At 39.3% G+C, this 26,050-nt stretch overlaps 1 protein-coding gene across 1 annotated transcript in view; it reads left to right on the top strand.

The window, feature by feature from the left end:
* PLD1 (phospholipase D1) overlaps nucleotides 1-26,050 on the top strand; it is a 193,974-nt gene that overhangs the window by 61,826 nt on the left and 106,098 nt on the right. The window contains exons 2-3 of the mRNA XM_084874150.1: nucleotides 22,814-23,004; nucleotides 23,265-23,392. Of these exons, the coding sequence (XP_084730276.1) occupies nucleotides 22,845-23,004; nucleotides 23,265-23,392 (288 nt within the window). The 5' untranslated portion in view covers nucleotides 22,814-22,844. The remainder of the gene's footprint in view (nucleotides 1-22,813; nucleotides 23,005-23,264; nucleotides 23,393-26,050) is intronic.

Below are 26,050 nucleotides of genomic sequence, written 5' to 3'. Positions count from 1 at the left end.
TTTTTTTTTTTTTAATGATAAAAGAACAAACTTTTAAAAATGAATAGTACCTATTGTAAATAGAAGACATGACTACAGAAACTAAATATTTGAATACAATTTTGACAAAATTTTTACAGAATTTGATTGACAAGAGAAAAGATGGTAGTAGATACTTTTATAAACTCATCTTATATCGGACCTGATGAATATACTATTGTTTTAAATTTAAATAGTTTTATTTGAAGATAATTTTACTTTTTAATTTTTTATTGAATTTACTTGGGTAGCATTGGTTAGTAAAATTATGTAGGTTTCAGGTATACAATTCTATAATACATTATCTGTATTGTGTGTTCACTACCTCAAATCAAGTCTCCTTTCATTAGCATTTATACCCCTTTTACCCTCCTTCTTTTCTTGCCCCCACTCCTCTTCCCTTCTGGTAATACCATACTGTTGTCTATGTCTATGAGCTTTTGTTTTTGTTTCTTAATCCATTTACCTTTTCCACCTTAAATGGACTCATTTGGCTCCAACTGGAACATTCTTACATGGAATAAGTCAGGTGCGCTGATGGTGGTATCCGTCTTCAGGACTTGCGAAGTGCCTACTCTGAGGGCTAGACTTTGTACTTCTCTACTGCATGGCCCCAAGAGATACTGCCTCTTGCTACTTGAGTTTGAATTTTCTTATTCTCAACCTCCAAACTGAGTCTTGCCTTCCATGTGAGTCATTACAATACCAGACATCCTAATGAATTCATCTTCTTCTCCCTACCCTTTTTTTGCCAGTTTAGTGCTAACTTTCCCTCCCATCAGCCTGTGCTAATGGAGGCCTGAGAGCAATTCCACTCTGAGTGGCCCCCAGAGGTCTAGCCTGGAGGAGGAAGAGTAGGGCATGGAATTGCAGAGTGCTGAACTGGCGCCATCCAGGCGCCCATGGTATGCTTCCTGTTTTAGGAAGCTCTCCATTTCCCAGGGCTCTTTCATTCCTAGAGAGCTCAACATGCTAGGAAGTTGTCCTTGATGCTTAAGTGCCACAGGCCTCTATGGACTATCCATCCTTAAGTTCCATTTCTCTCCCCTGGAACCACAGAGGAAACATTTATTGACACCTCTCATTTTTGTTTAGCCTAAAAGCTCAGATTTTTTCAACCATTTTTCATAATGCATGTTTTTCAAACTCTTCTCCAACCTGGTCCTTATGATCTGACCATACATAGTTTGCCTTGTTGTGGTCTTCAGACTAAACACATACTCTCAATATAAACTTACCAGCAGGCTGGGATTGCCAGCTGCTTTCTTGGATGCTGCTCTTCTGATAATGTATCCCAAAGAGCGTCAGACCTTTCACAAATAATAATAACACGTGTCATTTTTTTGAGCAGTTACTATTTTCAAGGTAGTGTGCCAAAGTGCCTTGCATATGTTATGTCATTTAATCTTCATAACAATACCGAGGTGGGCATTACTATTATATTTCCTTGATTCTAGGACACTATTAATGGCAAGACATGCCATCAATTAAATTTAAGTTTTTCAGAGAAAATAGACAAGGGAAATGCCATCCTGTTAAATGTAGACAGAAAGTACGAGTGTCATGTCAGTTTCAGAAAAGGTTTGCACATGTGTATTGGGGGAGGGGGATAGAAAGTACATCTTAGAATTGTTAACGGGGGGGGGGGGTGGGGGGGGGTGGGGGGGGGGGGAACATTGAAACCTGTAAAGAATTTTAGTGAGTTTATTTGAGCCAAACTGTCTGACATATGCGGGGAAGCAGAACCTCAACGGATTGAGATAATGCTCAGGAGAATGGCAGATTACATTTCTATATTTATACATTGCAATCAAAGGAGGGACATAGGCAAGTTACATGAAATTCATTGGTGATAGATTAGGGAGGTGGGACAGAGCGAAGGGGGGTGGGGGAGAAACCTCTGGGATAGGGTAAAAGGTGAAATGATGGACTTGAGCTTCTTTTACAGAAATGGATACAGGATACTCTAATATAATTAACAGTTGACAATTAACTTGATAACAATAACAATGAGGGATTGTCTCGAGGCCATTTGTTGTGCCCTGAGGGGTCCGGGGTAAAAAGGAAGTTATAAGTTACCCAGACATCTCACAGATAAGTTATCTTAAAAGCAGGAAGGCAGATGGGCTCAGTAAAGATCAAAGTTGATCTTTGTCGGGTGAAATATCTGGGACATGACTACCCACTATAACCTGTTTGTAATTAGATATTAAATTTTCAAACCATCTTTTGTGGTTATTTTAGGTCTCTGAGTTTGCAAGACTGCCACGCAGGCCTTCCCTGAGCTTGTCAGGTTAGCATGTGGCTCTTTTCTTTCACAGAATCATGGAACTATGGTATCTTCATTCTATAGATGACTAAACCAAGGTTACGGACTTTGAATAACTTGCCACAGTCTGTGAAGGGAGAACTGGAACTCACACCCAGCCCAGCTGATTGCAGTGTGAGCTCCCACTGTTCATGCTACTCCCTCCCAAGGAGCCCTATGCTGAGGTTGGCTCATCCCAACTTCCCAAGGCTTTCTCACTAAACAGCTGTCAACACAGGCAACCCCGGCCTGCACTTGTGTGTTTATTCTTGGTGGTGGACAACTTCCTCCATGTCCCTTTCCCCATCTTTTCAGAGTGTTATTACCAGATCAAAGAGGATAAAGGTTTTTGTGGCTCTACCAAACATATTACTAAATTATGCCTGAAAGTGGCATATACATTAACAATGCCACCAGCAGTGAGGTTGGTTTAGCACACTTTTAATTTAATCCATTACTGATCTCATTTGGACTGGGAATTTGGGTCTGTTGTGGGAAACTCATGCATTTAATTCTCTCCTGGGATTCCTCAGGCCCCGGAAGCCCCCATCCTGGGCTGACCCTGGCCTTGGCTTACCCCGTCATTGCTTCTTCATAGTGTACACCTCCTGTTTCTGTGGCCTCTGGACGCAGCTCTCAGTCAGAATCCTTGGGGACGCAGTGCCCTAAACTTTGCTCTGCTTCCTGCTTGCCCTCTGACTTTGAGCAGGCCCATGCCTTTCTCTTTTCTTTTATTGTAAAACACTGAATTGGTTGATGCAGTTTATTGAAAATTTGAATCCAGAGGCTGATTCATGACAGTAACAATAAGTGGGTAGAGAATTAAAAGCAGTTTGGTTTTTTTTTTAGATCCATTGTGGTTGATGGTACGCCTTCTATAGGAGATAACTGGATGATTAATTAGCAAGAAATCCATTCTAATTGTTCTACTTCTCCCTAGAGGAAGACAGGGAGGAAGTAGAAATTATAATAGAATTATATAATAGAATGTATAATATAATTGAAGGCTTTAAGGAGAAGAAACTGCCTAGTTAGATTTCAAATGGCCAAAGGAAAAAAACTGAGGAAGAGAAGGAATTTCCACCCCTGTACAATATATTCTCTTAGTTCCATGGAATTGCAACTAGAAAATAAATATTTTTATCTTTAAAACAGGAATAGAGGAAAAAGTCAACTACACATCTTACCTTCTAATAAGACCACGTTAAGTTATGTGCCTAGCTTTTAAATGTGGTTATTGGGTTTCATAATTCTAGTTAACCCAATTTCAGGTCGGAAATACTGAACAGAAGTTAATTGCCTCAAATGCTTCTTTGGCTTCTGACTCACAGCCCAGTTTACCTCAGATCTCTTGGGAGAGGATAGTCACTGTCTGCACATTTGGCTAAAAATACAGGCTACTTTCTGCAAAACGTAGGTGTGTCACTTAAAAAGAAAACCACAGACCATATTGAAATAGTTCAAGTTGAAACAAAAATTTAAGTTTACTCTAGTTTATGGTGCTTTAAACATGTGTTAATGTTCAAAAGGATAAAGTTACTTTGACAAGAAGTGACTCCAAAGGTGGCAGATATTACAGATTTTGAGGGTTATCAATTCATAGCACAGCTCGACTCTTGGCCTGATCAATGTGATTCAGTATTTGCCAAAGACTTAATATATTTTTATGTGCTTCAAGATACATGCTTTCAAAGACATGGGTTTGGAAATTTTAGAAGGAAGAGGAACTACAGGTATACCTTTATAATTTCAGTTTTGCTTTTATGATCCCTGGGGATCTTTCTAGGTCCTTTATGATTTATGATTTTATAAATCAGCAAAGTCCTGATACAGCCATCCCAAGTTGCTTTTGTTCTCACAGAGTCTAACACTTCTGTCACATTTTTCTTCTCAGACCTTCTGTCTTACTGACATTAAATCAAATATGTCATTTGGAGCTGGTCTACTAGTAAGTCAATGCCCTTCCAATGTTGTCCATAGGAATCACCGGGGTAGGTAGGTAAAATGCAGATTCTGATGGGCCTCAGGTTCTGCATCTCCACCCAGCTTCACAATGATGCTTGTGCTGCAGGTCCATGGACCACACTTTGAGTAACAAGGATCTCAATACATCCAAGGAGACAGGTGATGGGAAAAGGTGAGCAATAAAGCAAACTTTAAGTGAGACAGCCTCACATGTTCATTGATGTTTGCTTTGAGGGGAGATGCCCATTTGAGTTCAGAGAGGCAGCAGTGCACCTGAATTATGAACCTTATCCCTGCAGTCCTCTCTCTGCCGCCCAACAGTTGACTCATGTGGGCATATTACTAATCTCTCTAAACCTTAGTTTCTGTTATTGTGACATGCAGATAATATAGAAACCTACTTTATAAGGTCATTAGAGGACTGGTGCACGAATTCTTGCATGGCTGGGGTCCTTCTGGGTAGCCTGCAGGGATGGGGCTGAAACCCGAAGTCCAATGCCAGCTGCAGCTCCTACCTACTGCTCCTGCTCATCCCGGGCCCATTGCTCAGCCCCAGGCCAAGCTAAGAGACCCCACTGCTGCATGATTGAGCGGGCTGGGGGGGGGGACTGCTGGAGGGCTCCAGGGCATGTCCAGCCCATCTTGCTCAGTTCCAATCAGCTGGATCCCAGCAACAAGCTAACCTACCGATCAGAACATCTGCCCCTGGTGCACATCATAGCAACTGGTCAGCTGTCTCCCCACTGGTGGTCAGTCATTTCATAGCGACTGGTTGACCAGCTGATTGCCCCCTGGTGGTCAGTGCACATCATAGTGAGCAGTTGAGTAGACTTAGCATATCATTAGCATATTATGCTTTGATTGGTTGTTTGGTTGTTCTGCCGTTCAGTCTGTTTTCATATTACCCTTTTATTATATAGGATTGTGACGATGAAGTTATATAATACATATAAAGTACTTACTAAGTTCTTGTTAAAGGTAAGCTAGAAAGCATTTATTCAATGCCAACTGCATGCCTGGAATGTTAGGGTAAGTATGTAAGGATGAAAAGTACTTTTTTAATTTCAACAGGAATTGAATTGGTTTACTTGGTAGCAGGGATGGGGGTGGGGGGAACCCCTGGAGTCAAAATTAGATCTGAAACTTTAAACTCCAAGGGCAGGGCCCTTCCTGCCTAATTCTTTCTATGTGCTTTTTGACTGATTCTTATGATGTGTAATCATATTATGCAAGCCTGGTTCAGGCAACTTTAAGTGAACCCCATGTACTGAGTCACAGTGGATTTGATGTGTTCTAACCTTCAAAACCAAAAGTGAGTTATGTTTGGTTTCTTGGGTTTGTGTGAGTTAGCTCCGAGGATAGAAGTTAAAAGATAGGTTTTTGTTTTGCTTTTATCAGCTGAATTGTTTTTGCTTAATCAACCAGATCTAAGTGGTATCAAAGTATAGGCATAACCAATTTCTATTCTAATGGATCAAATTCTGAGCATACAAGTGCCTTCCAATTGGGCATCTACCTCGTTAAAACAATTTTGAAAGGACTCTGTCTTTGCATCTTATTTGTTTTTCTAATACAGACTAAATAAAGTTCACCTGGACTCTTCCAACCAGCATAAATGCATGTGTGCCTGTGAGGAGCTGGGCTTTTCTACTTCCCATCCATCTTTTGTACTTTTCCTTGGAACCTGTCTTGAAAAGGAAATGGTCACTGACCCAGAATTCACTGTTTCTTTATCTAATTATTTCTCTAGTTATTGAGATTTTCGAGTTTGTTTTTTCCTTTTTTCTTTTTTGAGCTTGCAATATTAGTTCTCTGTGAGATGCATACTTTTGTAACTTTTCAAAAAGATATTGGTTTGGTGAAAACTCCCCAGTGTGATGTTGTGTTTGTGAAAACATAATAATCTCACTGAACAGAGCTTTCAGATAGTGAAAACAGTGGAGTTAAAGCAAAATCGAATGTAGGCATTGACAGATTGCTTTTAAAAAATGTTTTGATAATGTGTTTGTTTTTTTAAAGTCTATTTTTGTAATAAGAAATGTAGAAGTAGTTTTTGCTGCTGATTATTCTTCATTAGGAACAAGGAAAATTACCTCTTCTTCCTTTAAATATTGATATATGTTGATTGATCTTTTTTTTTTTTTTTACAACTCTATTTATTATTTCTGTATCTTTGCAGACCTTTTAAAAATATTCTTTTATTGATTTCAAAGAGGAAGGGAGAGGCAGAGAGAGACAGAAACATCAATGATGAGAAAAAATAATCAATTGGCTGCCTCCTGCACTGGGGATCATGCCCACAACCCAGGCATGTGTCCTGACTAGGAATCAAACTGTGACCTTCTGGTTCATAGGTTGAAGCTCAACCACTGAACAACACTGGCCAGAATCTTTGCAGATCTTTTTAAAAAAAACAACAACAGCTTCATTGAAATATAATTTGCAAACTCTAAGATTCACCCATTTAAAGTTTATAGTGCAAGGGTTTTAGTATAGTCACAGAATTGTCTTTGCAGATATTTGCAAGTACATTTTTCTTTTGTCTTTCTACTGTGTATGTTCAAATCTCTCCATGTTACTATCCCTTTAATGGCTTTTGTTACAACTTAACAGTTTTTGGTAAATATAGGTGACATGACAATGAACTCTTAGAGCTGCTAAATTAGGCACTTCCTGATTATATTGTGGCTTTTCATTAACTTTATATTAGTTCTGTTTTAATGATGAATCAATATCTGTCAACTGTGCCATGTGTTATCGAGCCTGGTCTGTTTCTCATTACTCCTCTGTCCTTACTTCTTCCTAACCCTCACCCTCCACAAATACCCAGTTTAGCTTGTTTACCTGAAATATCGCATTGTTTCTCAAGTGTGACAGCACTGAACTCTGATGGTCCCATTACTTCACCTAGTTGAAACTCCTCTGGGGATCATCATTCACTGTATAGCGACTCTTATAAAGAGAGCAGAGCCGGTGTTCTATTTAGCCCTGTGTCTTTTTTATTTGAGAAAGAACACCATTGCTTAGCTGGGTAATAAGAAAATAAACAATTGAAAGGGATGTTACTTATTCTACAAAACCTTGTTTTGGGCAGCCCAAACTTACTATTGTTGAGTACTTTGTAGCTCCAGGCCTCCCTTATCAAGAGCAGGGATGGGAGGCAGTGAGTGGAGACTTTTGAGTTAAAATGCCTTCCTATCACCTACTCTGTGCCCTGTGCCCAGGTATACTGCACTTCTTTTTGTTGTTGTTTCCTTCAACCTGTCGTGGTTTTAGAGAGAAAATATAGTGATCACCTTGAAGAGATATTTAGAATTTGGCAGGACTCATTCATTGACTGGATAGAGAGAGTAAGGGAAAGACTATTGCTAAGGATGAATCCCAGGATTTGGTTTATGCAGCTGGCTAGATAATGTTTTCAATTTATTCAGGAAGGAAACATAGGGAGAGTAAAAGTTTTGGACTTTGGAAGATGATGAATTCTATTAAGTGTGAGCATATTAAGTGTGCCCAGTAGGGAAGTTCATAGGCAGTTGGCGGTATAGATCTGAAGTTTAGAAAAAAGAACAAGGCTGGAAACAGGTACTAAAAGCCCAGTAGACACTAGTAACTGGAAATACAGAGATGGCCTCTGCTTTCAGGGAGCTCCTAGCCTTTTAAGGGAGACAGAAGCCAAGAAGGGCGTATACTCAATGGTGATATTACCTGGGAGCCATAGAAACAGCAAGAAAAGGAAACATCAGCACATATGGTAACTATTAGAATGAAATGGATCACCCCAACAAGTGGGCGGAGTGAGAAAGAATGACCCTAGGGTCCTGAAGAATACTAGCATGTACATGTTGAACAAAAGAACAGCTTCAAAGAATATTCTACCTCAATGGCTGGAGAAGGAGTAGGAAAACTAGAAGCGTGTGGAAACATGAAAGTCAAGAGAAGAGACTCTAAAGAAGAACAGAGTCAAGAGTTATGCAACAAGAGGTTTAAGTGAGATAAGAATGGGGAGGGGTTGCACAATATTCAGGTGGGAACGTTGGTAGAGTGTAGCGGTGGAAGCCAGTTGCAATGCGTTGAGGAATGAGGGAGGAGTGATGCACTATAAAGAGGTAGCAGACAACTTTACTAAGATGTTGACCTCAAAAGGGGGGTGAGGGAGATAGCTGGACAGGCTCAGCTGAGGTGGGAGTCCATAAACACTAGTCCATACAATGGAATGCTTTTTCTACATTCATGTTTGGGAACTGGGGGTAGGAGCCCAGAAGACAGATAGTTGGATTAGCCCAGGATTGAGTTTTTCCAGACGATGGCAATGTAAGGACAACGGGACAAGCGAGTCGAAGTTTTCAGCAGGAGAGGAGTTAGAGTGATGGATCATGTGCGGTGGGCTGGATGAACAGGGCATGAGGCCTGGAGGGACTCAGGGAGCATTAGCAGCTTGTCGGATTCAGTAGCTGCTGTCTATCAGAGGTGTTGTTGGATAAAAGCTGCTTTCACTACTGTTCCACCGGACAGGATGATGATTACCTGGTTTTAATAATGAGGGAGTCACAGGGAAGGTCTGTAGCCACTCCATCGTAAGCCCTATTTTTTGAGATTTTTTTCAAGTTTGGTAGGAGTGTATAATTTTTGGTCATCCATCCCACTGAAGGAAGAAGGTAGAAGTGGTATTTCTGTTGTTCTGGCTGTGTTATTTCCTTTTCCGAATTTATTTCATTTGTAAAAATTAAATGGAATTCTAATAGTTTGGTTCAGCACAAGGCAAGCAGACTAGTTTCCAGATATAGGGAATAGAAAGCAAGGAATGTGAAGTTCAGGGTCAGACTCTGAGTCTCAGATCAAGCTCTTACACAATATGACCTAAGTCAGACTTCTTAATCATTTTGAATCATTGCTTCTTCAGCTGAAATGAGGATTAAAAATAATGCTGTTTGCCCTCCAGGATTAGGAAAATCAAATAAAATGCACATGTGAAAGTGTTTTATAACCTGGGAAGCATTATGCACAAGTTCTCTGTTTTGCCTGTACTGTGAGCTGTTTTAGGACTTGCTCATATTTATATTCATTTCTCATTTGGCCTTCAAACAGTTACAGAGAGCTAGGAACTAAGGATCTAGAGATGACCTCTCCCTTCAGGGAAGTGAGAGTCTTCTAGAGGAAAAAGAGGCCAAATGGGAAGAAATGTTCTCAATGAACTTACCTAGATGCTGTACAAGCACTGAGGAGAGGCATCCAAACCAGCCTGGGAGGCCCGGGCAGGCTTGCTGGAGGAGATGCCCCGAGGCAAATTTGAATGAATGATAGGCATTCTTTAAGCAAAGGAGGAAACTGAAGGAAGGCAAAGCTGAGAGAGAGAGAGAGAGAGAGAGAGAGAGAGAGAGAGAGAGCGAGAGCTACCTGTTGGGAGGCTGAGCGGTCAGACAACATGGAGCATGTTTGGTTAGTCCAGCTGAACAAAGAAACATAATACCTTTGACTATGAATTCACAGTGAGAGAGAAGTGGGAGGTAGAGGGGAACATACATGTGATTGAGATGCTTGAGAATGTCTTAATGGTAGCAGGAAAAAAACCATGCGAGCAGGGGAGTTTGATAAGGAAGTTGATTAATGGAGTGTTGAGAGAGGATTGGAAACAGACACAGATGGGAGACAGGAGAGGTGGGAGGAGGAGCCCTCTTCTCCAGTTTTGTTGGGAAGGAGGCAAATACAAAGGGTAAGGAGAAGAGTAATGAGAAATTCCTTTCCTAATGCCTGTGTTTTCATGGTGCAGTAAAATGCATGAGGTCATTTTGTATCCCCAGAGCCTAGCACGGTGCTCAGCACATTGTGGTTGCTCAGTTAATGCCTACTGAATGATTTACCATCATCCTGAGTCGCTTGAGAAATCCCCAAACACAGCCCGATTGGAAAGCAAGCTGGCCTGCCAGCCTGGCTGGTACATACTGCCCCTCTGCAGTTCACTGAAGTCTGACAGGCTGTCTTTCAGTTTGCCATTTCTCGTTAGCATTGATGAGATCCAGATGTCGCAGAATCAGGTGTCACTGGAATAGCTCTGTTCCTTAGTCACATTCATGGGAGTGGCTGTTTCTTGCACAAGAACCAGTGAAGCTGGCAGCCTGTCCACACCTACTGAGCAGAGTCTGGTTGCAGCTGAGATAAGTGGTTTATCCTGTCTGTCTGGTCGTCTTTCTTACACACCTTGGATAAAGTCCAAAGCTGCATTATATGGGGGAAAAAATCTGCGCCTGAAACAGACTTGTGTGAGCATGCAGGGTACAAAAGAGTTCTAGTCTCGCCTCTGCCTTCTCTGCGTGACCCTGGGTCTCTTTCTTCTTAGTGCATTGAAGGCGTTGAACTAAATAAAAACCGAGCTTATCATGTGTAATAAATGTTACTGACCAGATGTTGTATCCTGATCTCATCACTCTAAAGATTGTATTCTCAGTTCTTACCCAGTGTCTACCACCAAATACATGTGCCATACAGGTTCATTGAATTGGATCGAATGTGTGTGTGGGTCTTTCTCTCTCACACACACAGTAAAATAGTGCTCATTGATGGTATGATTAACTCTTAATTTAATCAGTTTCTTCTCAACAAATGCTAAAGACATGAGATAGATCAGTAGATCAGACTTGCTTTCTTTCAGAGAAGACAAGGAGCCTCTCAAGTGCAGAGGTTAGAAGAATCAGGAGGCCACATCCAGGCTCAGGAGAAAGTAGGCTGTGATCACATAGTGATGCTAGTCATGGGGATGGGATTGGAGTGTCTGGACACAAGTTCAAAACATGGTCACTCTGAGATTTGTATAATGGAGAGAAAAGGAATGACAAATGCATTGAACTTCCTACTTTTCTGGGTTAGTTTGGCATGTAGTAAAGATGTCTGTTACCAAAGTTTTATTTTATTTTTTTCACTTCACTTGACTAGTGTATCAGTATTTGATGATTGATGTACCTTTCCTAGTAATGATACTAATAATAACTGTAATGTTTATAATATCAACCAAGTATTGAGTTCTTACTTTGAGTCAGGTTCTGGGGTTAAGTACTTTACATGCAATACTCTATCATCCTATTAGGTAAGGTTAGCCTCATTTTACAAATGATAGAACTGAAGTTCAGAGAAGCCCAGAGTAATATAAGTAAAACAAGAGGTTACTAGTTATAAGACTAATAAAAGGCAGAGCCAGAATTAAGAACCCATGTTTTTAACCCAGGTGGATACTCAGGGCTTGTACCTTGATTATAGATAAGCCAAAGGAGTGAATAAGGATGGATTCAGGGAGAAGAGTGGGGGCTGAACATGGGGATCTTGTAATAGGTTAAACCCAGTAGATTAAAAGTTATCACCTAATTTTTAATTGACTAGCATTTTTTAAAATCCAGCTAAGAGTCGAATGCTTATTGTATATATTTATGGGGATGACCCAGCTTCTTGTCCCTAAAAGTTTATAGTATCACAGAGGACATGAGGCATGCTCCCAAACTTCTGAGATACTTCTATGCCATCAGAGACATAGAAACCAAGTGCTGCAAAGCTAAGTCAAGAGAGATGTTACCTCTACCTTGGCGGGAAGGGTGGAGGAAAGCCAGGAAAGTGTTAGTAAGAGTGAGTGTGGAAAGTCTCATCATGCAAAGAAGCGGAGGAGGAGCAAAGTAACAGGAGAACATGCATGGGTGCAGGGAAACCAGGGCCAAATATACAACTTAGTGCATAATTATAAATCAAACACTTCTGTAACCTCTACTCAGGTCAAGAAACAGACTTTTGCCAGCCACTCTGGAAGCCCTTCCCACATGCTCTGTCTCAGTGCCACACCCTGATCCCCACAACATCACTACCCTTGTGTTTTGTTATCATTTTGTCACCTGATGTGCATCCCTAGACACTAGAGTTTAATCTTGTCAGTTCATTTTTCAGAAGTCATTCTTCCCCTTTGTTCTTCAGATTGGACCTATTCTATTGGCCTGTCTTCAAGTTCACTGGTTCTTTCTGTCATTGCCATTTTAATGTTAAGCCCATTTAGTGATTTTTTTTTTTCCTGCTGAGATTTTTCTATGTTTGTTCATCAAAAGCAGTTTCCTTTATATCTTTGAACATGTTATAATAGTTGCTTTAAAAATCCTTGTCAGATGCTGAAACCAGTTTGGCTCAGTGGTAGAGCTTGGGTCTGCAGACTGAAAGGTCCCAGGTTCGATTCCGGTCAAGGGCGTATGGGCACATCCCCAGTAGGGGGTGTGCAAGAGGCAGCTGGTTGATGTTTCTCTCTCATCGATGTTTCTAGTTCTCTATCTCTCTCCCTTCCTCTCTGTAAAAAATCAATAAAATATATATATTTTTAAAATCCTTGTCAGATACTAATTTAAGCATCTCAGGATGAGTCTCCATCAATAGTCATTTCTCTTCACAACACATCACATGTTTCTTTTTCTTTTATGTCTAGTAAGTGTAGGTGATGTGTGACTAATAGATTGCAGAAACTCTGGACTCAGTTATCTTTCTTTCAAAAGTTGTTTTGTTTGTGTTTTTGTGGATTTAAAAAAGTAGGAATTTAACTTGGCTGGACTTATACTACAAACTCTATATTTTTGGTGGTGGGCAGTAGCAGAAATCTCTGTTGAAGTCATTTTAGTAAGATCTGAGTTGCCTTGGCATATATCCCTTGCCTGCATGATTCAAAGATTAGTATATGCAAAATTTGACACTCCTCCTGTGTGGCTCTCTTCTTTCCCAGACTTCCCACTTCATTTTTCAGCTTTTGAGGTTGCCATGAAACCTGTTCTGTTGTTCTTCAAACCAGGAAGATTATGGATTTTTCTCCCTGAGTTTTAGTTACACAACTTGGCATGTGAAGTGACAAAAACAGTGACATTCCTTTATTCCAAATATTAATTCCCTTCCAGTGTCTGCTTGCTTTTGACTGTTCTTTAGGCAGTTGTGTTTTTTTTGTTTGTTTTTTTAATATATATTTTGTTCAAAATTTATAGCCATTACCTGTGGAATGGCTCATCTAATAGGAGCAAAACCTTCTCCCTTACTAAAACCCAGAAGTTGTGATCCTGGATAATTTTTATGTAAAATTTTTGTAGTTACCACAATTTCATGTAGTTTCTTCTCAGGGCTGTGAGTATACGTCCTCTGGTTCCTTTTATACAGATAGGATAGCTCTTAATGGCTCTAGGTTTCTTGTAAGAGTTTCACTTACAGGCTCCTGACCTCCATAGTCCTGAGATCCTGTCTCCTAACAGCCATGTGGGGACAGAAAAGTAATCCCAGACCCTTTATCCAAGATCAAACCCTTTGGGCTTCTTCAGCTTCAGTTCCCGTATATCCATCTGACTTTAATTTGTTCCTTCATTCTGAGAAACTGAAAGCATTCCTTCATTCTTGTTTTTGTTGTTGCTCTCTCTGCTTTTATCCTTCACTATATATTTTCTAAAAATGATGACCATTTATTCAGAAGTTCTATGTTTGTAGTGGGAAAGGGAGCACCTACATTAGTTTAATCCACTTTGCTTCTGGATGTCTGTAGCAGTGTTTTCTACAGTGGGCAACATCAGACCATCTTCAGAATACAACTCTGGCTGCTAATTCCTGTATTCAGGAGGGAACTGAATTACAGTATGGGTACATGGATATTGGACAGAGGTCTTGTAGCTCTTGGAATAGCTGAGGATATAGGATCTACAAACGTTATTTCAGCATTTACCATAGCCCAAGCTCTAAGCCACACACTTTGTACCATTTAATTCTTACAATCCTTATTTGAATAGTATTGCCTCCATTTTACACATTTGGAAACTGAGACTTAAGAGCTGTAAATAACTTGTTTTACCATAATTCAAGCTCTTTGATTCAAAATTATATACTTTTCATGGTACTCTGTTGCCTCAACAAACAGTATTACACATAAGTAAAAAGTTGAGATTTGCTGTGTTTACCAGCAGCTGTGACAAAATTTGAGAGCTTATTAGCACGGGAGAATGTCTAGAGGAGTTTACCCATGTGTTTGCCAATTTCATTCTTCTCATAGGTGAAATTCATGGATCATTGAAACACTCTCTATGCTAATTAAACTGACACTATCAGAGATTGTTTGCTCATTCCTTTGGAGGGAAGTGAAAAAAGGAATCAGAATTTAAACAGTTGGAAAGCATTTTAATGTTTAATAAGGACAATATGAGGGAACATAGGTTCTTCTAGCTAAATGGGATTGATAACATAAGATACAAAGATCATTATTAAGAAAAATAATCAATAATAGTAAAAATGATTGTATTAAGATCCTTGAATTAATATCTATAGATCTGTGATTGACATGTTTTTGTACAAAAGCATCATTGTGCTCAATAAGAAAAATCTTTATTTAGTATTCAGAGCTAGTGAAAGAAAATTTTTCTTAAAGTCATTTTTTAAAAACAACTTTTTACTTTTAAATTACAGTTGAGACTAATATTATATGTGTTTCAGGTGTATAACATATTGTGGTTAGACATTTATATGACTTATGAAGTGATCACCCCATATGGCTAGTACCATCTGATACCATACATAGTTATTACAATATTATCCACTATATTCCCTATGCTGTATTTTACATCCCTGTGATTGTTCTACAAATGGCAATTTGCTCATTTTAATTCCTTCTTCTTTTTCACCCATCCCCAAAAGACCCCTTCCCATCTGACAACCATAAAAATGTTCTATCTACAAGATGGTTTCTGTTTTATTTGTTTGCTTTATAGATTCAACATATATGTGAAATTATATGGTATTTGTTTTTCTCTGTCTGACTTATTTCACTTAGCAAAATAAACTTTTGGTCCATGCATGTTGTCACAGATGGCAAGATTTCATTTTTTGTATGGCCACGTAATATCCCATGTCTCTATGTATTACCTCTTTTTTGTCCATTAGTTGATCAATGGACAGACACTTAGGTTGCTTCCATATCTTGGCTCTTGGTAATGCTTCAGTGAACATAGAGAAACAAACGACTTTTTGAGTTAGTGCTTTGGGTTTCTTTAAATAAATACCCAGAAGTGGAATTGTTTGATCTTCTTTGTTTCTTATTATAGTCTTTGTTTTAAAGACTATTTTGTGCAAAGTAAGTATTGCTATCCCACCTTTTTTGTTTTGTTTTCATTTGCATTAAATACCTTTTTTCCTTCCCTTTACTTTCAGTCTGTTTTTGTCTTTCATGCTAAAGTGGGTCTCTTGGAGGCAGCATATGTAGGTACTGTATGAGTTTATTTTTTATTTCTACTTCAGCACAAAATGGAATTCTGCAGGAGATAGGATGTTTAATGGTTCCTAGCTGGGCTGGTTCCTAGTCCAAGTTTCCTGGATAATAGAGCCCAAACTAAGATAGACTTTACTGAGAACAGCAAGAGTGAGGAGAGAAGAGAAGAGAGGCAGGGACATACACAGACAGTGCATTACCATAGCTTCACAAAACTCAGCTAGCTGATTCGACCACATAGGTTAGCTTCCAGACTAGTTATATTTATCCAAGACTTATTATATCACTAGAGATTGAGTTTAGTACTCGAATCCACATTTATGAATTTTGCATTTCAGGGAGCAAGTTAGTTCTATACAAATCATTGCTGTATAGTGTGTTTGGGGAGATAACGGAGTATGCATCCACCAGTTAATTTTATCATCATGAATAATGGGAAAACAAGAAATCCTCATGACCCAGTCAGGCAAGGAGAAATACAGAGAGGCATACATCTGCCAGATCCTTAATGCCCCTATTCTCACAGGTTGTGTGGTTTGGTTCCCACCCCCATCCCCTATCCCTCATCCCCACAACCATTCGAACACAACTCCTGAGAAAGTCAGGTTCTAGCATTTTCCCTGAATTCAGAAGTTTCAGGATGAGCTAGTGTCCTTGTGGGTCTAGCCAGAGTTGGGTGGAGCCTGAACACTGTAGCCACTGGAGCTCCTGCTGTGGTATCGTAGAGGTTGTGCCAAAGGCCTGCCCTCAGCCAGGAAGGAGGAAAATGGCTGGGGATGCTAGGAAAGATGTGAAAGCGGTGGTGATGGGGATGTCCCTTGAGCCAGGGACAGAGGCCAGAGAGGCAGGTGGGACAGAGCCACCATGTGCAGCCCATACACGGGGCCAGCCCCACCCCTCCAAGGGTACAGCCTCAGGAAGCTGCTATGGCTCCACATCCTTGATTCTAAATGAGATTATTGTAAAGTTTAGAAGTGATACTTGTAATGTGTGTTCAGTGACTGGCCCTAAGGAAGCATTTAATAAATAACATAATATTTTCCCATCCACTCATATTTGAAATAGACAAAATTTCTCTTAACATTTAGGTATGCTTCTGGAAATAAAACATCTGTTTAAATTCAAAGATATGACTGAGATGAGGTAGAATAAGCTAGTTACTACTGCAAATAGGGTGCTATTTAACTCTAGGACACATCACTGGAAATGACTAAGAAAGCTCATGGTAGAGATTAAAGGCCAACCAAGGAGGTCAAAGGATTTAGGCAAAATCATGAGAATTGAGAAAGGATTTATATAACTGTAGATTTGTTGTTGTCTTTAGCTAGGGAAAAGAGAGAACATGGGCTCCAATCCTGTTCTGTGGAGCCAGGGAGTCCAGATCATTTACCACCATCATCTCCAATTTTGACATCTCGGGAAGAAAAGCAGTGTCAGTGTTAGGCCAAATGGAGGCTTTGGTAGGAAACCAGGAAAGAAAGCTAAATATGTGGGAGTTCACTGGGCTTTTGTGGCTTCAAGATCAGATTAAATATAAAGCCCAGAAAGGAGACAGTGTTTGTTATCAAACTTAATAGCAAGTCTACACTGTGTCCATCTCATAGAACAGAAGCTGAATCCTGGGAGGTTGTTAGTTGCCAAGGTTACACTGATAATAAGCATATAATGAGCCTGGTCATCTGATCTGTCCCTTATATCACTGACATGTTATTTTCTGTCCAAGGTTCATAGGAAGCTCTCCATAAATATTTGTGGAACTGATGTTCTTTTTTTATAAAAAAAATAACAATCCTCCAAAATCCAAGTAAACATCAAGAGTCATTTTTTTTTAATGTGTTATTTTCTCAAAATATATAATCTGGAATGTGAAATGTGATATCATTTACTTTATTCAAAGTCAGCTAAACTCAAGAAATTTTTATCCAAGACTTATTATATCACTAGAGATTGAGTTTAGTACTTGAATCCACATTTATGAATTTTGCATTCCAGGGAGCAAGTCAGTTCTATACAAATCATTGCTGTATGTGTTTGGGGAGGTGATGGAGTATGGATCCACCAATTAATTTTATCATCATGAATAATGGGAAAACAAGAAATCCTCATGACTCAGTTTGTTTTTAAATGACCTAATTAGAATTCATTTTACATTCATACATTAAGATGTGATTTGGGGCTTAAAAGTCCATTGTATTTGTTTCTCTTAGTAAGCACAAATAACGTATTGAAAAACTATGGGGGAATTTTCATGTTATTTTAGAAAGAAAAGCAATAAGTTAATCACACCCCCTAGCCAGTTTGGCTCAGTGGATAGAGGTCAGCCTGCGGACCAAAGGTTCAATTTTGGTCAAAGGCATGCTTCTCGGTTGTAGGCTCCTTTGGGGCCTTGTTTCTCCCTGTCTTTTCCTCTCTCTTCCACACTCTCTAAAAATCAATGGAAAAATATCCTCAGATGAGAATTTAAGAAAAGAAGAAGTAAATCACAGAATGAATCTTGAGTCTTTTGTTATTGCTGTTCCTCCTTTGAATTGTTTTTCAAGCATATATCAAACTAGAGGCCCATTGCAGGAAGATTCCTACAATAGGGCTTCCTTTGGTGGTCTGATTCCCTCCCTTCTATCTTGCCTACTTGCTTTTCCATAGCTTCACTTGGCTTTCTTCTACACTGTTTTCAGTCTTCACTCTGTGCCTGGATATGCAAATTAGCTGACATCTTGGTTGGGTTAATTTACATACTCACTCCTGATTGACTGGTGAATGTGGCTTGTGGGCATAGGAGAGGTATGGTCAATTTGCATGTTTCTCTTTTATTAGATAGGAAAAGGAGTAAAGTCTTCTGGTGTCAACCTTCCTGCCACCTATGACTGGGTAAATAGCTGGACTTTGGAGTCAGATAAACCAGGGTTGGTCCAGCTCTATCACTTCCCAGCTGAGTAGCCCTGGGCAAGTTGCTCACTTTCTTTTGTTCTCTCATCTTAAAAATGGGGGGTAACAATGGGCCCCAACTTCTAAGATTGTTGTGAGGATTCAATAAGATTATGCAGTTAATTTCTCTGGTACAATGCCCGTCATATGGTACATACTCAACGAATATTGGCTAATGCTAATATTTGTTTTAATATTAATAGTCACGGTCGATAATCTTATTATTGTATTTTGTCTAAGGCAATGTTTATGTATGGGCTATTTGGAAAGGAAAATATCTACTCCTTTTGATGTTCTACTTGGCAATCGTTTGGAAAATTAAGATCAGAGGAAAACTCTAGCTTTCTCTGATTTCAACACTGAAAAACTGGAGGTAATTAAGTGTTCCCTGCAAAGAATTTTAATTCCAGTATTCAACACCAGGAAAAAAAACACACACAACCCTATTTGCTTCCCAGATACAGATGCAAACAGAAATAAAACACAGCTGCTGTTATTGCTCCATGGGCACCATCTCTACTTGGTACCAAAAGAGATAATAATCTTGCAGTATAATTTTATAAGGAGGTTACAAAATCAATTACATTATCTCAAGTATAAACACTGAAGCCCTTATCCTGTTTCTGGTTAAGATAGGTTGAAACTGTGGCAGCTGCACACCCACTATTATAAATTATTTTAGCTGACAGAAAACAGGGCTAATTAATGAAGATTTGACTAGGAGTATAGATGGCCTTATAGTTGATATTTAAGAATGATACCAGCAATATAATTGTTGAATGAGGTGTCAACACAAGGCAACCATGGACAGAAGTGAAGGCAATGATGGACAAATCATTTGGTTCACTTTTCATTAAGTGGTAAAGTTCTCAGAAAAAAACATGAACAAATCTGTAAACCCTTTGATTTCACTGAAATCCACATGATCTTATAAGATATTATGAACCATAAAAATCAAAGGCTAAGAAGAAATTTAGGAGGTTGTAGGGATATGTTATTTCCATAATAGTAATGACTTGGGGGGCTAGTAAGCTCTTTTCCAAGATCTGGTGATGAAAGTAGAGCATATATTTTGTTGTTATATAATCTAAACTTCATATAAAAGATTAATTTATAGACATTCAAGCCCATAACATAAAATCAATGTTTTAAACCTCTGTAACCAAGTTCATGAGATTTCAGTTAGACAAGTCTGCTTTATGAACTCAACACAGACACAAATTGACTGGCCTTGGACAAGTTACTTAACTAAATCTTTCAGAACAATCGTAAATACCAGGTAGCATCATTGTGAGTATTAAATAAAATAACTGTGCTAAAATTGTGCTTAGCACAAGTAAACACTTGAGGATAAATAAGAGGATTCCTGTTTCTTTTCTCATTCTCCTTTAAATTTTTCACATGTTTTATGTTTCTTTTCTCTCTATCTGAACTAAGATATTTATTTTAGCTTGATCCAGTGACTCTGTAGTGTTTATTCCAATTATATACCGTGTATAGATTATTCTGGTTTCTGTACATCTCAAGTTTAACATTCATTTTTAACATTAACACTCTCTCCAAAAGGAAAGTCATTTGGAGTAACTCTTGTTTTCCTTTGCTATGCTAAGAACGTCGGCAGAGTTAATCATAAGATCGTTTAATCGATAGAAAATACCTAAACGCTTTATGAATTCACAAACATCAATGAGATTATATAATTTCTTAATTGATTTTCCTTGTCTCATTTCCTCTAAAAGTTTTTCATTGCCTTGGATTTTAAACAAAGCAAGACCTGGGTCATGGTCAGCATCTCATAAGTGTTTGTTGAATGAAGAGGGAAGGAAATAAATATTTTATTTGTGAGTAGAAGCAACAGCTCCTACTCTAGCAGAGTTCAATTAATTTGTGCAGGTTAAAGAACATTCTGCTTCTCCTATTTATATGAAAACTATTTGGCTTAATTTATTGATATAAGGGAAAGGTTATTTATTATATTGTAAAGGGAAGCTGAAAAATTTATATAGCATCTTTTTTGCTATAGTTAGGGTTAGAGGTTCTCTAGAGATGAAATGGCTCAACCTCCTTAATTTATAGAGGAGGAAACCAAGGCCCTGAGAATTTAAATGGCTTCATCTTTTGGTGCTGAGCTGCAAGAGAAATCTATTTCCTCCTATCTTTTTCATTTGAGTTTGTTCCTTGCCCAAACATGTGCTTTACTAAAACTTCCATCTATTCCAGGGGCACTTACATTATCTACCCAAAATATGCAGGAAGATAAAGACCAAGGGTGAGAACATCAACTCTTGGATCAGAGAGAACTGCTTTCAGATCCCTTCTCCTATGTGACCTGGACCAGGTTGTCCAAAGTATTTGTCACGTTAACCCAATCTTTTAATGCCTTGGTTTTCTTGTCTCGAAAGGAGGGATGACAAACTCTTGTTATCTTCAAAAGAAATAACCCTTCACAGATTTATTATTGAGGCTCAATGTGATAGTGCATAGAATGTATTATCACTAAACCAGGTACTGCTAAGCAGTAGTATGTTATTACAATATACACTCGAAGTGGGAGAGAATGTTGAAGGGAAGCAATGTAGACAAGGAGAGTCCTATATTTTGCTAATAATAAGCCACAGATTTGGCTCCAGGCTTCCTTTCAGCCAACACAGAGAAAGAAACGTGATTGATCACATAGCTCAGATATAACTTAGTTATGTTAATTATATATATCCAGCCAAACCAGAACCACTTTCTTATACTCCCAGCCAAGATCTCTTTTTACCAGACACAGCAGTATAGGTTTTACAGACTTGTTGAGTTATATTAACTGCTGCTCACGATCCAAAGACTATCTCTTAGCATTCCACCCCCCTTCCCCAGCTTTTTGAGAGCACCTGCAGGAAAAAACCCGGCTAAGTGTCTTCCCCTCAGCACATGCCATTCTCAAGAAGGCCAAGTCCTTGGAGGAGGCCAGGGATAAATTTGAGGTTATGTAGCTTCTTTCCCTCACCCACGTCAGACATTCCTTAGTCACAGGGACCAGCCTTCTGATCTTTGCATATTCACTCATTGCATCTCACAGAGAGTGAAGGATGGGCAGAGCTCAGTAAATGTTTGTGATTTGCAGTAATAGATGAGCATGTGTGGAGGAGTTCCGGGTAAGGGCGCCCTCCTCTTTTAGGTCCCGGTTGTAACAGAGAGGTTATTTCAGGCAAGACGGATTTTTCATCCAACTCTGATGACAATGCTCAAGGCTTAAATCTCAGTATTTTAAATGAAAAATGAAATCGATATGAACTCCTCTTCCCTGGGTACTGGTGTGCAGCGACTTGTGTTATTAAATGTCGGAATGAAATAGAACCAGTTTTCTTAAAAAAGGAGAGAAGTATAATTCTAGCACCTCTTGTATCTTTAGGAATAGGTATATTAATCAATTACCTTTCAAGACATGTACGTCATTATAACTCATGTAATGGCCAAAACCTATCTCAAAAGTTAGTATAAAGTTTGCTTGAAATGTCACCTTCAGAGCAAATGTAGAAAGGTTACGCTATCACAATATTATTTTAAAATCTACATATTGAAATTATTATAAAATGACTTAAATATTCTTTAGAAAAATAACCTGTGGACACAGACAATATGTGGTGAAGACCTGGGGGTATGGTGGAGGGGAGCAACGTAGAGGGGGTTATTAGTGGGGGGTGGTGGTGGAAGGGGGACATTTGTAATACTTTCAACAATAAAGTTTTAAAAAATAAAATATTTCAAGTTGCTTATTTTTTTTTAATATATTTTATTGATTTTTATACAGAGAGGAAGGGAGAGAGATAGAGAGTTAGAAACATCGATTAGAGAGAGTCATTGATCAGCTGCCTCTTGCACACCCCCTATGGGGATATGCCAGCAACCAAGGTACAGGCCCTTGACCAGAATTGAACCCGGGACCCTTCAGTCCCCAAGCCGACGCTCTATCCATTGAGCCAAATCGGTCCCAGCTCAAGTTGCTTATTTTTTATATATTCTTTTTTGCCATGTATTTGAGTTAATCTGTTCTTTTTTGGAATAATCATTCCCTAACCAATCTCCCCTTGAGTCTCTCTTCACTTATTCATGTTAATAAAATCGGATGAGATATATGTTAACCTTTACTCAATGTGGTATTTCTTTATCTTGCTTGTTTTACAATTAGGTATCCAACTCCAGTTGACTTTATAAGTTAGGAGTCCTTTCACGTTAAACGGGAAAATAAATTGAGAGGTTGTTTGAGATAACCGGGGCGTACATAGACCTAGTGGTTTCTACAGGCTGTATTTAAATTGGAAATAGGATTTTAATTGACCCAAATAATAAGTCCTTTTCTTCTTTCCCAGCCCCTTTGCTTTTACTCTGTCCGAAGCCAGCATGTCACTAACAACTGAGCCAACAATAAATACATCCGTGCTGCAGAAAATCGCTGCCGACATGAGTAATTTGATAGAAAACCTGGACACGCGGGAGCTCCACTTTGAGGGAGAGGAGGTGGACTACGAAGTGTCTCCCAGCGATCCCAAGACACAAGAAGGTAATGACCAGGAGAAGAGAGTTTATCTGCACGGCTTGGCAGGGCACAAATTTGAAATAACCAGCAAATGATTGATCTTCCTTGCTGGTGTGGCAACACTGGACTAAGACTTTTGTTAACTCTTTTCTCATTGTTGCACATTATGATTCTAAAAAAAAAAAAAAAAAAAAAAATGCCTGCAAAAGGCAAGTTATGTTGCTGTCATGTATTCTTGCAACATCATTGTGTTCTTGCAATAACTTTATTTCTTTATTTTTTAGTGTATATCCCTTTCTCTGCTGTTTATAAGACTCAAGGATTTAAGGAGCCTAACGTACAGCCCTACCTCTCTCGCTGTCCAATAAAAGCCCAGGTCCTGGAAGTGGAGCGCTTTACGTCTACAACGAGGGTCAGCGCCTTTATGGATTCAACTTGTATTAGTCGATGTGTATGAAAGGACACCCTGATTTCCATTTTCCTTTCTCCTGGCTATGCCTGTGTGTTAGCTTTCTGCTTGTTTGTATGTTTTGGTTTGAGTTTATCACTTCCAAGTCCTCATCACCTCTCAAGATTTTGCTTTCTTCCCATTTAGTCTTTAGTCTCATGCCTCTTTCCCTATCCTGGAAAATACTTTTTTTAAAAAGCATTTAAGGCAATGTAGAAGTTTAATAAATTGCAAAGTGCCTCTCCTAGTCTTTCTCACCCATAGTTTTCTGTTCAATGTGGATTTCGGGGGCATGACCATTCCCCCTAGAATGCCAGCAAAGTGTAGCTTTCCTAGTGCATGTTTAGCAAGAATAGAATGATGCTACCTAGCTCTTGAAAAAAAAAAAAAAAACAATAGCAAAAAAGAAACAAAATAGGATACTGCAGTGGCTAGTGCCATTACCCAAAAGTACAGCTGAGAAAATTCTGCTGGCATATTCTGCCTCTCTGGTTAGTTCCTGGCACACGTCCTTTGGGCCCCAGGCACAAGTTTTCCCTCTGAGGCCTGGAAAGGCCTTGGAAGTAAAACATCTTCATAACCTTTGAAGTGGAGTGGACTAGGAGAAGCTGTTAGAGTAGCTGCACTTGCCTGTTTCTGCCTAGATTTTGCAGTTGCCAAGTTGGACAGACACGGAAAGTTGCTGCAAAGTGTTGGCTTTTGTTCCTCAGAGTGAGCTCTGGCCACTGCAGAGAAAGGCCACTGCAGAGTAAGGCCACCATTGTCTCCTGCCTCAGGGGAGCTGTAGAGTGACCCTCCTGCCCCGGCAGGCTTTGCCTTCCCTTCCTCTTTGACTTTGGGAGGGTGACACGTACTTCCTGGGTCCTGATGGCTTTGCCTAGTGCTCTGTCCCCACCTGCCTATGCATGTCCTAACTTGTAGTTTCCACCCACCTTGGTGTACAGCCTTTCCTCTAAGCCAAACATGTAAAACTCATAGCCATTTAAATGAGGCATGTGGCCTGCCGTCTGTGAGTTTGACATGCTTGCTCTAGGCTCTTCCTATGAGTTGGGTCAATATCTCTCTGGTTTACCATTGAGCAACACCACCCAGAAATGTCTCTAAGATGACATTTGCCTTCTTATTGGCCTACCAGATTTTAAACTGAGAGGCAGTAATGTGGGGGTTAACTGTAATCTCAGAGCCAGACTGCAGGGTTTAATTCCTTCCTGTCTTTGCTTTGTGATCTCTCATAAGTTAGTTAACTTCTCAGTTTCTCAGTGTCCTCATCTGAATAATGGGCATAATAGTGCCTATCTTCCAGGCTTGTTATGAAAATTTAATAATAATATACATAATATTATACAAGTATCTACACTAATAAAAGAGAAAAATGATAAGTGACCATACCTTCGCTATACCCACAGCCAATCAGAATGAATAAGCAAATTAACCCAACAAAGATGACAGTTAATTTGCATATGCTGAGGGAGGGAGGAGTGAAGACTGAAGACAGCATACCCTGTTTCCCCGAAAATAAGACAGTGTCTTATATTAATTTTTTCTCCCAAAGATGTGCTAGGTCTTATTTTCAGGGGATGTCTTATTTTTCCATGAAGAAGAATACAGTACACATTTATTGTTAAATGAAAATAAAGGAAATGTATTACCTGTATACGGTACAGTAGTACGGTAGTAGTCAACACAAACCAGACAAACTGAATCCTACAGTATCAAGAATTTACTCATTTAATCAATGACAATCATGTCATCATCTTCTGGAACATCATCATAACAATCCAATTCCTGAATTTCCTGGTGAATTTCTTGTGACTCCATTTCTTTCAGAATCAGTGGACCAAATCTCTCATGTTTAGCAATAGCACTGTCTTTAAATGAGTACTTCTTGTCAAGGTAGCCTGCTAGCAATACATTTGCAATGCAACTGTCAGTGATTTCTCCCATGAATTCTTCACCCAAGACACAACTTCTTGCAGTTTAGGTTTCACAAAGTTTCCACGCTGATTTCTCTCTATTCTATTTTCAATGTAGTCATTAATTTCCATGCACAAATTGTCTTTGAATGGCTTGTTTATTGCAATATCAAGAGTCTGGAGATAGGCCGTCATTCCTGCAGGAATCATTATCTGATCTATTTTTCTTTCGTGAAGAAATGTCTTCATGTCTTTAGTGCGGTGAGTGCTGGCTGCATCCCAGACTAGCAGACCTCTTTGGCTCCCTTGCATAACAAGCGGCAGCATTAAATTGGCCCACTTCCTTATAACTGCTTGTGTGGCCCAGGCTTTTTCAGTTTCAATAATAAAAACGCCCAAAACACGTTCAATCTTTTCCTTCTTGCCCTTAGAAATGATTAAAGGTGGGATTTTAGTGCCATCCAGATGAATTGCCAAAATACAGGAAACACGTGCACTTTCATAAGCAGTGGAGAGAATGTACACTAAGGAGGCACCCCGCTGTTCAATTGTTGTTTGAGATAATTGGCCCATAAACACTGCAGTTTCATCCATAGCAATCATGTTGGAAAGATTGTATTTAGAGAAGTCAGAGCCTAGGGAGGGCCTTATTTTCGGGGGAGAGGGGTGTCTTATATTTCACTCAGAAGGAAACCTGTAAGTAGGTCTT

Source organism: Pipistrellus hanaki, assembly GCF_964339955.1.
Source record: "Pipistrellus hanaki genome assembly, chromosome: 2".
NCBI classification, from domain to species: domain Eukaryota; kingdom Metazoa; phylum Chordata; class Mammalia; order Chiroptera; family Vespertilionidae; genus Pipistrellus; species Pipistrellus hanaki.
The sequence above is the reverse complement of the archived record's forward strand: the minus strand, read 5'-3'. Positions and strand labels throughout refer to the sequence as shown.